The sequence below is a fragment of the Engraulis encrasicolus genome, chromosome 1 (genome assembly GCF_034702125.1).
Source record: "Engraulis encrasicolus isolate BLACKSEA-1 chromosome 1, IST_EnEncr_1.0, whole genome shotgun sequence".
Lineage (NCBI taxonomy): Eukaryota > Metazoa > Chordata > Actinopteri > Clupeiformes > Engraulidae > Engraulis > Engraulis encrasicolus.
This window is the reverse complement of record NC_085857.1, coordinates 56,017,406-56,029,748: the sequence shown is the minus strand read 5'-3', so window position 1 is coordinate 56,029,748 and position 12,343 is coordinate 56,017,406. Positions and strand designations below refer to the sequence as shown.

Sequence of the window (12,343 nt, the reverse complement as noted above, 5' to 3'; positions counted from 1 at the left end):
ACAAAGTGAGAAAATATATTTCACATTATGGTTTTAAGACTGAAAGACATTTTAAATCAGTTATTCACACACGTGAGCAATTGCACCCGTTGCTAACCTACACAGATTCTAAATAAGCTAAGTAAAATGATATTCGTTTAACAATTTCTATATGTAGAAAATTTTTACAAATCCGCAAGAAACTAGCAGCTGCTTTTAGATTGACCGCCTAAAAATATATCCATGGTGTCAATCAGGTCCGCGCCATTCACTTGAACCAAAAAGCCGTTGGTGGAGTTCTCAAACAGGTCCGCTACACGTCCTTATGAACTGATGAACTTGCAGTGGGTCAGTCATTCAGCGTTCTACTTTTTCATCCGTGTTGCACTAAAGTTAGAAAGTTATCATCATGCCTGAGCCAGCGAAGTCTGCACCCAAGAAGGGAGCCAAGAAGTCCGTTGCCAAGCCGGCGGGTAAGGCCGGGAAGAAGCGCAGGAGGACTAGGAGGGAGAGTTTCGCCATCTACGTCCACAAGGTCCTGAAGCAGGTTCACCCCGACACCGGCATCTCCTCCAAGGCGATGGGCATCATGAACTCCTTCGTGAACGACATCTTTGAGCGTATCGCGGCCGAGTCTTCCCGCCTGGCCCACTACAACAAGCGCCGCACCGTCTCCTCCCGGGAGATCCAGACCGCAGTGCGTCTGCTTCTGCCCGGTGAGCTGGCCAAGCACGCCGTGTCCGAGGGCACCAAGGCCGTGACTAAGTACACCAGCGCCAAGTAGGCTGTCAGCGCAGCCCGCTCAAACCCAACGGCTCTTTTAAGAGCCACCCACTTGTTTGCGAGAGAGAATATTCCATGTTCCCAGTTCGGTCTCTTGTCTAGCTGTGAACCGTTAATCATTTCGATAAGAAATCTTAGAATGTATGGATAAATGTGTGAAAACATATTTTAGTCCTAAATCCAATAGAAATGGGGAAAAATATGCAGGGAAGGATATGTGTTGTGAAAAGCATTTATGGGACACACCCATACACGCACACGCCTCACAATGCAATCAGCCAGGCAGTGGGGCACACAGGCTACCAAAAGGAGGGCTTTTATTTTGGCGTTGTTGTCGCCATGCGATGTCATCAGTAATGCGACTTCTGTAATGTTTTGCTGAACATGAGAAAATGATCTGTACCAGAGTGTACTGTTTGGGACAGTTTGGAGTGTGTGCCCCAGACCTCTTCTGTGTGTGTTCGTATTAGGTGAGCAAAGTAAGTTGACCTACTTTAAACCTGTTAATTTACTTACTGCCAAAAGTATTAGATGTTTCAAAAGAACGCGCTGCAGCCAGTTTCCTACCAACACTCACACTGCAGCTGGTCTACAGTCAGTGTAGGGACACGTACCTACCTTGCGATCAGCTGTTTCTGAGCTGTTGGTTAAAAATTAGGTAGGTCTTTCAGTGGAATAAGTGTTGCAACAAATATGTAATGTCATACTACTAGTGTTTACTGTACTTACAACAAGGATTTATTTCTACATTAACTTTACAACTCTGTGTAGCCTGCTGTTATAATGTTTATCTTCTTTATTGTCCAGTGTCCCTGCAACCATTTTTTAGTGCAGTTAAGTGTTGCCTACTCCTATTCTGTAGGACTCACAAAATTTAGTGATCTGACTTGGCTTTCTGTACGAGAAAGTGAATAATGTGGGACAAACAACTAGTGTGCCTGCTTTAAGATGAAGGGTTGAGGATTTGTGCGAGGGTTTTTCTTTAAAAAAAAAGAAAAGAAAAAAAAGTTAATTCTGATATGATAGCCTGACCTGGGCCAGTCATGGGTAAGCGCCGGATAGGGGAGTCAGACTTGTAGCCCAAAGGTTACCGGTTCGACTCCTGACCCGCCAGATTGGTGGGGGGAGTAATTAACCAGTGCTCTCCTCCATCACCCTCCATGACTGAGGTACCCTGAGCATGGTACCGTCCCACCGCACTGCTCCCTCGGGGCACCATTGAGGCCTGCTCCCTTGCACTGCTGAGGCATACAATTTTGTTGTGTGCTGTAGAGGGTGACATTTTTCAAGAATTCCCGTGGGAGTCAAAATTTTAAAGACGAACAGGAGCGGGCAAGAGTAGGAATAAAGATGAATGGGAGTGGGCAAGAGTGGGAATAAAAATGAATCGGGAATGCCAAAAATAGATGATTGATTTTTCCATTTTAAAAAACCTTGTTTATTTGACGAAACGGGAGTGGGATTGATTTTGAGTGGGAGTGGGCAGGATTGGGAAACATTCTTTACTGGACTGGATGGGATGGGCTTTGTTTCTTTAACTCCAGTCCGGGATGGGACGGGCATGGGATTTTTTTTTCTGGGACCGGGATGGGACGGGAGTGAAAATCCACTCCCGTGTCATGCTTTAGTGTGCAGTGAACACTTGTGTGCTGTGGAGAGCTGTGTTACAATGACAATGGGAGTTTGAGTTTCCCAAATGGGCTTTCATTTTCACATATTCCACCTGAATACCTATCCCCATCACTAAGCGATTGTAAATGTCGCCGGCTGTGGTCTAATGGTTAAGGAAATGGTCAGAGGGTTGCAGGTTTGAATCCCACCCTTCCACTACCACAATTCATGGGACAGCATACACCCAAACAGTGTCCTTCAAGTCTATTTAAAAAGTACCCCATTTCCACATTTGCCTCTTTGTATAAAATGCAACAGGCTGACCCTACAGTGGCTCTAACGACAGGGCACTGGGCTGCTACGCCGGCGACCTGGGTTCGATTCCGGCCCGGGTCATTTGGCAGTCCTTGCCCTTCTCTCCCCGCTCCTTCCTGTGCTATCACAAATAGTCATAAAAAGACCAAAAAATACGTAGTTCAGAAAAAAATGCTAACTGACTGATTCTTTTCGGATTCGTTTTTTCTACAGACAGAATACAGAAGAGCAATGCCTGGACCCGCCCCCCATCTCCACCACCACCACTGCAGATGACTGTAAAGGACGAAGAAGAAATAGAATTACATCATTTCCTGTTGGAGTTCCCCTGTTCCACAGAGACAGGAAGAGGGAGCTCTTCACTGCAGCACGGTTGTGAAATGGAGCTGGGTGCTGAACAGTTTTCACCGAAGAGTATTAAAATGGAAGACAACTCTCTATTTCCACAAGATTGTAAAACGGACAACTCAGACGTGTTCTGTTTCCAAAGCTGTAAAGTTGAACAGTGTTCACTAAACTGGATTAAAAGGGAAGAGAGCTCAGAAATGCAACCAGACTATGGAACATTTTCTTTTCAAAACTATACAGACGAACCGTGTTCACCAAAGAGAATGAAGAGGGAAGATAGCTCTATATTTCCACAGGGCTTTAAAAGCGACACCTCAGACACATTGTGTTTCCAAAGCTGTAAAGTTGAACAGTGTTTACCACCACTAATGCACACAGCTGTGAAGAAGGAAGAGAAAGAAGGAATAGAATTGCATCACTTCCCATCCGACCCCTGTCGGACCCCTCGTCACAGAGCCAAGGCCAACATGGCAGAGACACCAGACACTGGAGAGACATCCAACACAGTGACTGGTCATCAGGAAACCAACACTGCAGAAGGGCTTTATAGAGGGACTGGCCATGAGGAGAAAAGAAGAAAAGCCAAACAAACTCCAAAGAGAGTAGCTGCAGAGAAACATCACACTGGAGAGAAATCTAATTCAGGGACTGTTAATCGCAAGTCCAGTGCAGCAGATGCAGGAGGAACACGCAGTGGGTTCATCGCCCACCAGGAGACCAGCACCAGAGATGGTAAGATTCTATAGAACCATCGTGAATCAATTTGCTTCAGCAGAAAAAATTATACTTTCACACAATGGCTACAAAAAGCCCACACGCCCCTTTTCAATTGGCGGGTTTTTGTATAATGTTTTTTTTTTTAAATCATCAAAAGGGTGTTGGCAAGCTCGTGATTAAGTGCAGAGGATTGCACCAGAGACCGTCTATAATTAGAACTAAGAAAATCTTTGATTGTGCTAAACACTAACATACTGTACATCATATGGGGCGGTGGTGGCTCAGGTGCGGGTAGAGGAACTGTTCAGCAGCCAGAAGGTTGCAGGTTCGAGCCCCCCTCCGCCTGACTCCATCAATGTGTCCAAATTGCTCCTGGAGGCAGGGTGGTACCTGAGAGAGTAGAGAGAGAGAGGTTCCATTGGCCCATTGTTTCTGGGTTCCATAATTGCAACAGACCTAAGGACTGTTCTATTCAATGCTAATGTATTATGACACGCCCATTTAGGCAGACCGGAACCTGGTCATGTTAGGTGCCCATAGCAACCTATTACATTGGCATATCTCTATATACTTAAAGAATCTCTGGTGGTACCCTGCGTGGCAGCTACTACCACACCAATGTGTGTCCGAATGGGTGAATTTGAGGCATACAAGGTTAAGCGCTTTGAGTGCTCGACCCCCACAACCCACACCCCAAATTTACTCGGCGGCCATCAGCTTGGCTCCGCCTCAGGGTTGCAATTTCAGATTACGGTAGTAAGACCATGGGCATCTTTCCCAAAAAGATTACACAGAAATGGAACAACGGAGCAACCCACAGCCCATATGGTTGGAATCGCAATGAAAACTAGTTTATGACGGCTATCTCCGATTGGCCGTATATGAAAGCAGCACTGCAAATCATCATTTTCTTACTGATGTGTTGAACTGCACATGCACAGAATTTCATGAGACACGTTCTGTGCCGCGGTCTTTGGGAAGTGGCCGCGGACTCCGTTGCAACCTCACGAGTAGCTACCTGATGTGAACCGCACATGTCATCAGCAACTCACCAGCAGAGGCAGATTCTGAGGGCATATCGATTGGGTTTGAGCAATCACAAAAGCTTACGCGTCGAGGCAGCGAGATGATTGGATAAATGACAGCGCAGCTCAGCAAGCAATTGGCTCTTGTTGCCGAACAGGTGGGATATGTGCAAGCACGCGTCTGCATAGCGAATTGTCCCCGTTTATTCCTTTGTGCACTTTCTGAAGTTTTCCGTCTCCTTATACAGACTGTCTCTGCACACACCCCATCCCACTCAGTCTACCAAGTGTCCCACAGTGTTTCCCAACCAGGGGGCCATTGCCCCCTTCCATGGCGGTGGATTTTTTTTTAGAAAAAGCTCTGAGCGGCTCTTCTTGTCACACTTGTACTTTTTCAGGTGCTGGAAATTGGAAATCTGAAAATTTGGTGCTTGGAGATGCTTGAAAAGTGCTTGAATTTGCTCATGTAAAAGGCGTAGGAAGTTACCCTGCCAATGGTTAGGGAGGGGGTCTTAAGATCAGAGGGTTGCTATGGATAAGCCTCACCTGTGTCCCCTGTGTGTTTAATGTGCAATAATGTGTATTAGGTTTTATGCGTCGATTTGTATTAGTAATATTAGGAGTAGGATTAGTAATAGTACTCGACTCTGGTCTTCTCTGTGCAGGTGGTGTGGACAGGCCTCACCTGTGTCCCCTGTGTGGTCACGGCTTCACCCTGAAGACCAACCTCAGCAGGCACATGAGGATCCACTCTGGTGGCCAGTGGAAAGCCCACGCCTGCTCCACCTGTGACAGGAGGTTCAGGGACAGCACTGACCTGCGCCTACACCAAAACACACACAAAAACACACACTCTACGACAGACACACACTCTCACACACACTCTCAGACCCACACACACTCTTTAGATACACATTCAACAGACACACACCCTCAAAACCCAAACTCTACAGACACACAACCAGACAGCATCCATCAAAACGTACACCAGAAGAGCACACACTCTCAGCACACACACATTCAAACACAGTCTCAAAGCAGCACATCCTCACAGCCGCAAACGCACACTCAAAACACACACTCTCAAATAACACACTCTCCGACGCACACACAGCATCAGTCGTTGAAGTGTCCAGACTGTGGCAAAGACTTCAGCAGGGCCGCCAACCTGAAAAGGCACCAGTTGATCCATTCGGGCCAGAAGCCCTTCGCCTGCTCCGCCTGCCCCAAGCGCTTTAGAACCCGAGCGGAATGCGGCGTGCACCAGAGCACTCACACAGGGTTCCGGCCGCATGTGTGTGTGTCGTGCGGAGCGTCGTTCAGCCAGGCGTCGGATCTGAGGAAACACACGCTCATACACACGGACGAGAGGCCGCATGTGTGTGAGAGGTGCGGGAAGGGGTTCAGGAGGCGCACACACCTCACGCAGCACAGGAACACACACATGTAGACACAAACACACACCTCACTCAGCACAGGAACACACACATGTAGACACACACACACCTCACGCAGCACAGGAACACACACACATAGACACACACACACCTCACGCAGCATAGGAACACACACATGTAGACGTAGATGCATGCACGCACACACACACACCTCACTCAGCAGCATCAGAACAGTGTTGTGTTATAAGAGAACGTGCTATGTGTGTGTGTGATTTTTGTTGTTGTTGCAAGAGCTCCACAGATTCAGTGCAATGTGAACAAATGTTGAAATGAATCGACAACACATTTGTATAATGTGTATCTACAAACCCAACTCCGATGAAGTTGGGACGTTTGGTAAACAGTGAATAAAATCAAAATGCTATCATTTTCAAAACATTCAATCTATTCATTAGATGGAGAATAGTGAAAAGACAACATATTAAGTGTTAAAACCGAGAAAAAATATTGTTTTGGGGGACATATGTACTCATTTCTAATTTGATAAATCCAACACGTCTCAAATAAGTTGGGACGGGGATCAGTGAAATTTAGTAAACATCCAAATAAGATCAAACAACAAAGAAGAACATTTCAAAATGAATTGTACTGACGGACAATATACAGTATATCACAAAAGTGAATACACCCCTCACAGTTTTGCAGATTTTTGAGTATATCTTTTCATAGGAAAGCATTACAGAAATTTCACTTTGACACAATGATTAGTGACCTTTTAGCAACATATTTAATCGCTTAAATTTCTTGTTCACTCAGAAAAAAACTAAATACAGCCATGAATGTTTGAACATGTACTCACAAAAGTGAGTACACCCCAGATTAAAATCCGGTAGAGAAGGGGCTGTGTTGGCTCGAATCGTCTCGAATTGAAACGAAGTCATCAGTCATCAGTGTGCGTTTCAACCTTTCTTTGCATTGAACTTTTACATTTTGAGTCTGCATCTGGCTTAAATAGATTGGTGTGAGATTTGAATGCAATCCTATGGAGAATATCAGGATCTGCTTCAGTAGTCACAGTGCATGTTGACATGCATGTTTCTTTTAGGTGTATTTCAGATTACCAATGTTGACAGCATTCATGCATCCCCAAACCATGTCAGTCCCACTACCATTAAGTAGACATTTAGTAAAACATTGCAAAACATGACAAGGAATACACCCACCATTTAAGCTGGTGAAATCATGTCCAAGATAGGAATTAACACTGTTTTTATATAAAATCATCTCATCGGTTAATGTATTTAACTGTTAAGTGTTGTCTTTTGTTTTGTTTTTAGTCTTCCTCGATATTTGCTGCCATTTATTGTCCCCGTCCCAACTCTTTTGAGACTTCTGTTGGATTTATCAAATTAGAAATGAGTACATATGTCCCCCAAAACAATATTTTTTTCTCGCAGATTCACAGAAAATAAGTGGATTTAAAAAATCTCTTTACAGTATTTCTCAATTGGTTTTGTACATTTCTCACAACAAAATAATCATTGTCAGAACGTCTTGTTCAATTGTGATTTCCTGCTGTTATCTGTGCACATGGTAAAATATGTTTCTCATAGTTTTCAGCATTTAGCAAATGCTTTCATCACCATGCAGATGGTTGTGTACAATTCTCAGCTTTTTCGTACATTATCAATTGCTTTTGTCATATCACTCAAAAAGCATTGTCACTGAATACACAAAACTATCTCACCCCCCAAAACATTTAGGCCCTATGTCATAGTTTAAGTCTTGACATGCAAAATTACTTACCAAGCTGTCATAATGTGATAAGCACTGTATAATTTCCATTGGATTTTTATCTATAAATGTGATCTGAATTGGTAAATTGCTCACAGGTAAATATTGACTCTCTCTAATCAAAGGCAATAGAAGGGATAGAGAAATGGCCTTTTTCTGGAAATGCCTCTAGTCTATTGTTTGGTCTTGGAGGGAAAATGTACATTCAATCCTTTCCGTGACTGTTAGTCAGGTACACTATGTTAAGATATATGCGTTCGTTCAATTTTTGTGGGGATTTGTAAAACTTTATATTTTTGGAATACTTGGACCCTAAAGAGTCAGAAAAGCGATGTTTGACAATTTTCAAAAATCATTAATGCAATAATTTGGGGTCTGCTAATTTGCTAATATCTTGATAAATTGAAAATAAAAGTAGGTGTGAGGTAAATATTTGTATAGGAAAAGTTGTCATTCAACATCCTTAGATAGTTCAAAGGGCCATCTACACAGATTTACCACAAATAATTTAGTTCAGGGCCCCATTTTCATGGATTTTTCATTCAAAAATGAAGGTTTTTTTCTCAAGCGAGGAAATACTTCTACAGTAGATTGGGTTAAAAATAAAACTTACATGCCTCACCACACTTTCCAGCTTATCACTTAGGCTACATTGAAGTACAGGGGTTTTTTATATAAAAAGTTGTCTTCAATGGTGTGTGTGTGTCAATATGCAAACGAGTTGTAATGTACTTAAATATGCAATAATTTACATGCACACCCAAATTTGACATGTAAACAAAGGCCCAATTGGATTAAGCAGAGACTATACTTTTTAGATAGACTGAGAGTGTTTGGTGTTAAACAGAGGATAATGTTGTTACTTTTTACCGTGCTGTCCAATCCAGTGGGGTGCACAGACACTTTGGGGTTCAAGTGCTCGAGGTGGGGGGAGGAGGGCATATGGAACTTTCCGGCTGCCTTACAAGGATATAGACACAGTTGTATCAGTTGTACCTTAGCCCCATAAGACACGGCATTATAAATAAGCTCTTACCAGAATGGCAATGACCAGGTCATAAATTTATTACCATTACTAAAGGCCTCGTGCACTGTCATGATAGTAGAGTACAATAGTAGTTAACTTTCAATGTCTATTACAGCGTGCCACTGGAGGTAAGGCGTGCATTAAGGGGCTGCATGATCACGTCAACATGGACCACAGTGCGCTGTGAAAAAAAGATCAACAAAATAACTCAAAAAGGGCCTTTTTTGGCCAGTAGGGCAAAGGGGCAGATGCTTTAGCACCACCACGTCCCTGTCTGTGCACGCCTATAATACAATCACTGATTGGTTTGGAAATCTAACAGAATAAGTCAAGTTTTAATCAACAGACTGATCTGCACTGAAAGTAGTAGGGGTGAGGCAACACCCCACCCTCCAAGCAACATACTGTATGAATAGTCTGTACTCAGGAGGCCAGTAACGTGGAGTAACTGATTAGGCCTACATGTTTCCAAATTCCATTATTAAAAATACAACATTTTGAGAAGAGCTGTATTTCCTTACAGTTACTACTTCCGTGGGTGGTAATTTATCGTGAAAGTATGTGGTAGTTTCTAAAATCACGTTTTGATTTTTTATTTTGATCATTTCACACATTTGATCATTTCATGCATTACCAGAAACCACAGTGACATAATGTGTTGGTGTGGCAGTGGTTGTGTGTCTGACAGAAGGAAATTAACATGATGGACTGAACTGCGTGAGTCTTCCTTCATTTGTCTCCTGCTCAGATATCTACCTTCATCTGGCTGTCCCTGCTGGTAGCGCTCCATATCCTCCTCGGCTGAGTTTCCCAAAAACACTTTAGCCCTGCTACCTAAGTACTTGACTGGGATGAAACATTGGGCCGGGCATTTTTAACCAAGACCGATCCGACAGGCATTGAGAGAGACAATGAAGCCTGTGTCTATTACAACCTATTTTGACCACAAAAGACAAAATCAATATTTAAATCCGACTCTGTGAGGTAGCTGTAGCGGCATGAGGACTGATTGAACTGCATTGAGAGGAGGAGCAGGCAAAAATCATCGCCAGTCCACCGGGCAAATGCCCTATAGGCCTTATGAACAGTCCAGCCATGTTAGGTAGTGGTACTAAGTATGAGGCACCCCTTAGACAATATACTGACAGGGGGCCAACTCATAATTAAGTGCTATAGCCTCTTAGTGCAGACGGGCCTGTAAGCAGGGCTATTCACTCTTTGCTGAAAACAATCAACTGACATCATGACAACATTGCTATGAAAATACAGGGAGTCTTCGGTACAGTACACGATTGAGACTTTGACATTACCATTTTGGTGACAATAAGGTTATAACAGAGGGACTGTGCTAAGTGGTTAAGATTAACAACGCCTTAATACTAATTTATTTGGGGAAACCTAGCCCTGGACAATGTGCAACACCATCCTGAACAATCTGCTCCGCTACAGTCTCTCACAACACTGGGCAGCCTTTCTACCCAAAGGGAACATGGCAACACAGTGCAACTTACAGTACTAGAGCTTTGAGCACCACCCTGCATTATATGACACTTTTATACTTGGGACGGATTACCATTACACATTATTAGTCTTTTCAACTACTTGCTGTTTTCTTTTTGACAGCTAAGTTAAAGTTTCTATGTATGTATGCAGATGTCTCACTGATATGCTGCATTTCTGCAGTGTCTTTTGTACATGCCTATGTCGATGTGTTTATAAATAATATCTTGGATTTCTGTAATGTGTATTATAGAGGGTGTATATTTTGGACACCTGAATTTCAACTAGAATTAGCCTAATAGGTTCCCTGTACACACACACACACACACACACACACACACACACACACACACACACACACACACACACACACACACACACACACACACACACACACACAGACACACACACACACACACACACACACACAAACACACAGTTAAAGGATTTATCCGGAGTTGGAACAAGTTTGCCTCATTTTTGCATGTTTGGGATGAAATACAGTCACTCTAGAGCAAAATCAAGGCAAAAGGATGCATTTTGAGAAAGTTTGATAATATCCCGTTAGCCTCAGCTATATCAGCTATGCAATATGATAGAATGGGGGTATCATATCTCGGTGGTTACACACAAACATTTTAAAGTCTTGCACAACTCAAAACGACGTCGTAATACACTGTGTGCAGAATTATTAGGCAAACATGTTTTTTGACCATATTGTCCATTATATGCATATTTTCCGCCACCAACCTCTATGGACATGAACACCTATTGGATTTAAGCATTCCAGGTCATGCATATTTGTATAATAAGAGACGGTGTGATCGAAGGAGCCCAATACCCTATATCAGGTGTGCATAATTATTAGGCAACTTTGTTTTCCTCTGGGAAAATGGGCCACAAAATAGATCTAACAAACTCTGAAAAGTCATAAATAATATAAAAGATTGAAGTCTTCCAGAGGGATGTGGCTGTCTTGAAATTGCCCAGATATTGGTCATATCCATCTAATGCACTGTTACGAAGCTATCAGTGTCACATGCATTGTGCTCACAAAGTAACTGCCGGATTGAGAAGAATTGAAGGTCAAACTACCACAAAATTATTACCCTGCAGTGCTGTTATATTCCAGAACTGAAACCTACATCGAGTGTCCAGAAGAACATTGTATTCAGCACTCAGAGACATGACCAAGGTAAAACAGGTTGAAACCTGAAGACCACTCAACAAGAAACTTAAGTCAAGACTGGGTCAAGAAAGGTCTTTAGACAATTTTGTCAATGGTTTTATGAACTTGTGAAAGTGACTGTTAATGGACCAGATCGATGAGCCCATGGCTAGATCGGTAATGTGCACATACTCTTAAAAAGGCTGGGTCAAAAACAACCCAAATTGGGTTATTTTCTGACCCAGGCCCTGGTTCAGTATTGGGCCTACCCTTTGCCTGGGTTAAAATATTTTAACCCTCAGATTGGGTCATTCCTCTAAACCAACTAAATGGGTCATTCTGACCAAATTGCTGTGTTAAAAGAACCCATTACATGGGTCAGACCTACTACCACATTATTGGGTCATATTGACTTCTTTGTTGGGTTCATACTTTAACCCAATATTGGGTATTTAAATTGCAAGGAGATTTACAAAAAACAATTATGACTTTACATTAGTACATTAAGGTGAAATATACCAGAATTGTTTACCAATACAATTGAGATCAATTTAAAAAACAAAATACAAGAATGCATAATATTTCAGATCTCTTTTTTTATTGCTGAACAATGTAGATAATTAACAATACATTTCATAAAAGTATACTATAAAGATGCAAATCACAGTAGTGTAGCATT

The 12,343-nt window shown here is 42.8% G+C and overlaps 2 protein-coding genes across 3 annotated transcripts; both read left to right on the top strand.

Moving 5' to 3' along the window:
• Positions 1-203: 203 nt before the first annotated feature.
• LOC134455817 (histone H2B-like) lies at positions 204-813 on the top strand. The gene has a single exon (XM_063207151.1). The coding sequence runs from the start codon at positions 389-391 to the stop codon at positions 761-763; it is 375 nt and encodes a 124-aa protein (XP_063063221.1). The 5' UTR covers positions 204-388; the 3' UTR covers positions 764-813.
• Positions 814-1,111: 298 nt separating this feature from the next.
• On the top strand, positions 1,112-6,352 carry LOC134455680 (zinc finger protein 135-like). 2 transcript variants are annotated; one of them, XM_063206908.1, is made up of 3 exons: positions 1,112-1,232; positions 2,902-3,768; positions 5,444-6,352. In XM_063206908.1, the coding sequence occupies exons 2-3, from the start codon at positions 2,961-2,963 to the stop codon at positions 6,226-6,228; spliced, it is 1,593 nt and encodes a 530-aa protein (XP_063062978.1). In that variant the 5' UTR covers positions 1,112-1,232; positions 2,902-2,960; the 3' UTR covers positions 6,229-6,352. The 2 variants fall into 2 exon arrangements, with proteins under 2 accessions (XP_063062978.1, XP_063062970.1); XM_063206900.1 differs by having other exon boundaries at positions 1,112-1,241.
• The last annotated feature ends 5,991 nt before the right edge of the window (positions 6,353-12,343 follow it).

Bases quoted from the DNA above. Each gene is read 5' to 3' on its own strand.
- LOC134455817 (XM_063207151.1), top strand. From the start codon at position 389: ATGCCTGAGCCAGCGAAGTCTGCACCCAAGAAGGGAGCCAAGAAGTCC.
- LOC134455680 (XM_063206908.1), top strand. From the start codon at position 2,961: ATGACTGTAAAGGACGAAGAAGAAATAGAATTACATCATTTCCTGTTG. The intron at 3,769-5,443 runs GTAAGATTCTAT...TTCTCTGTGCAG, and splicing joins GGAGACCAGCACCAGAGATG to GTGGTGTGGACAGGCCTCAC.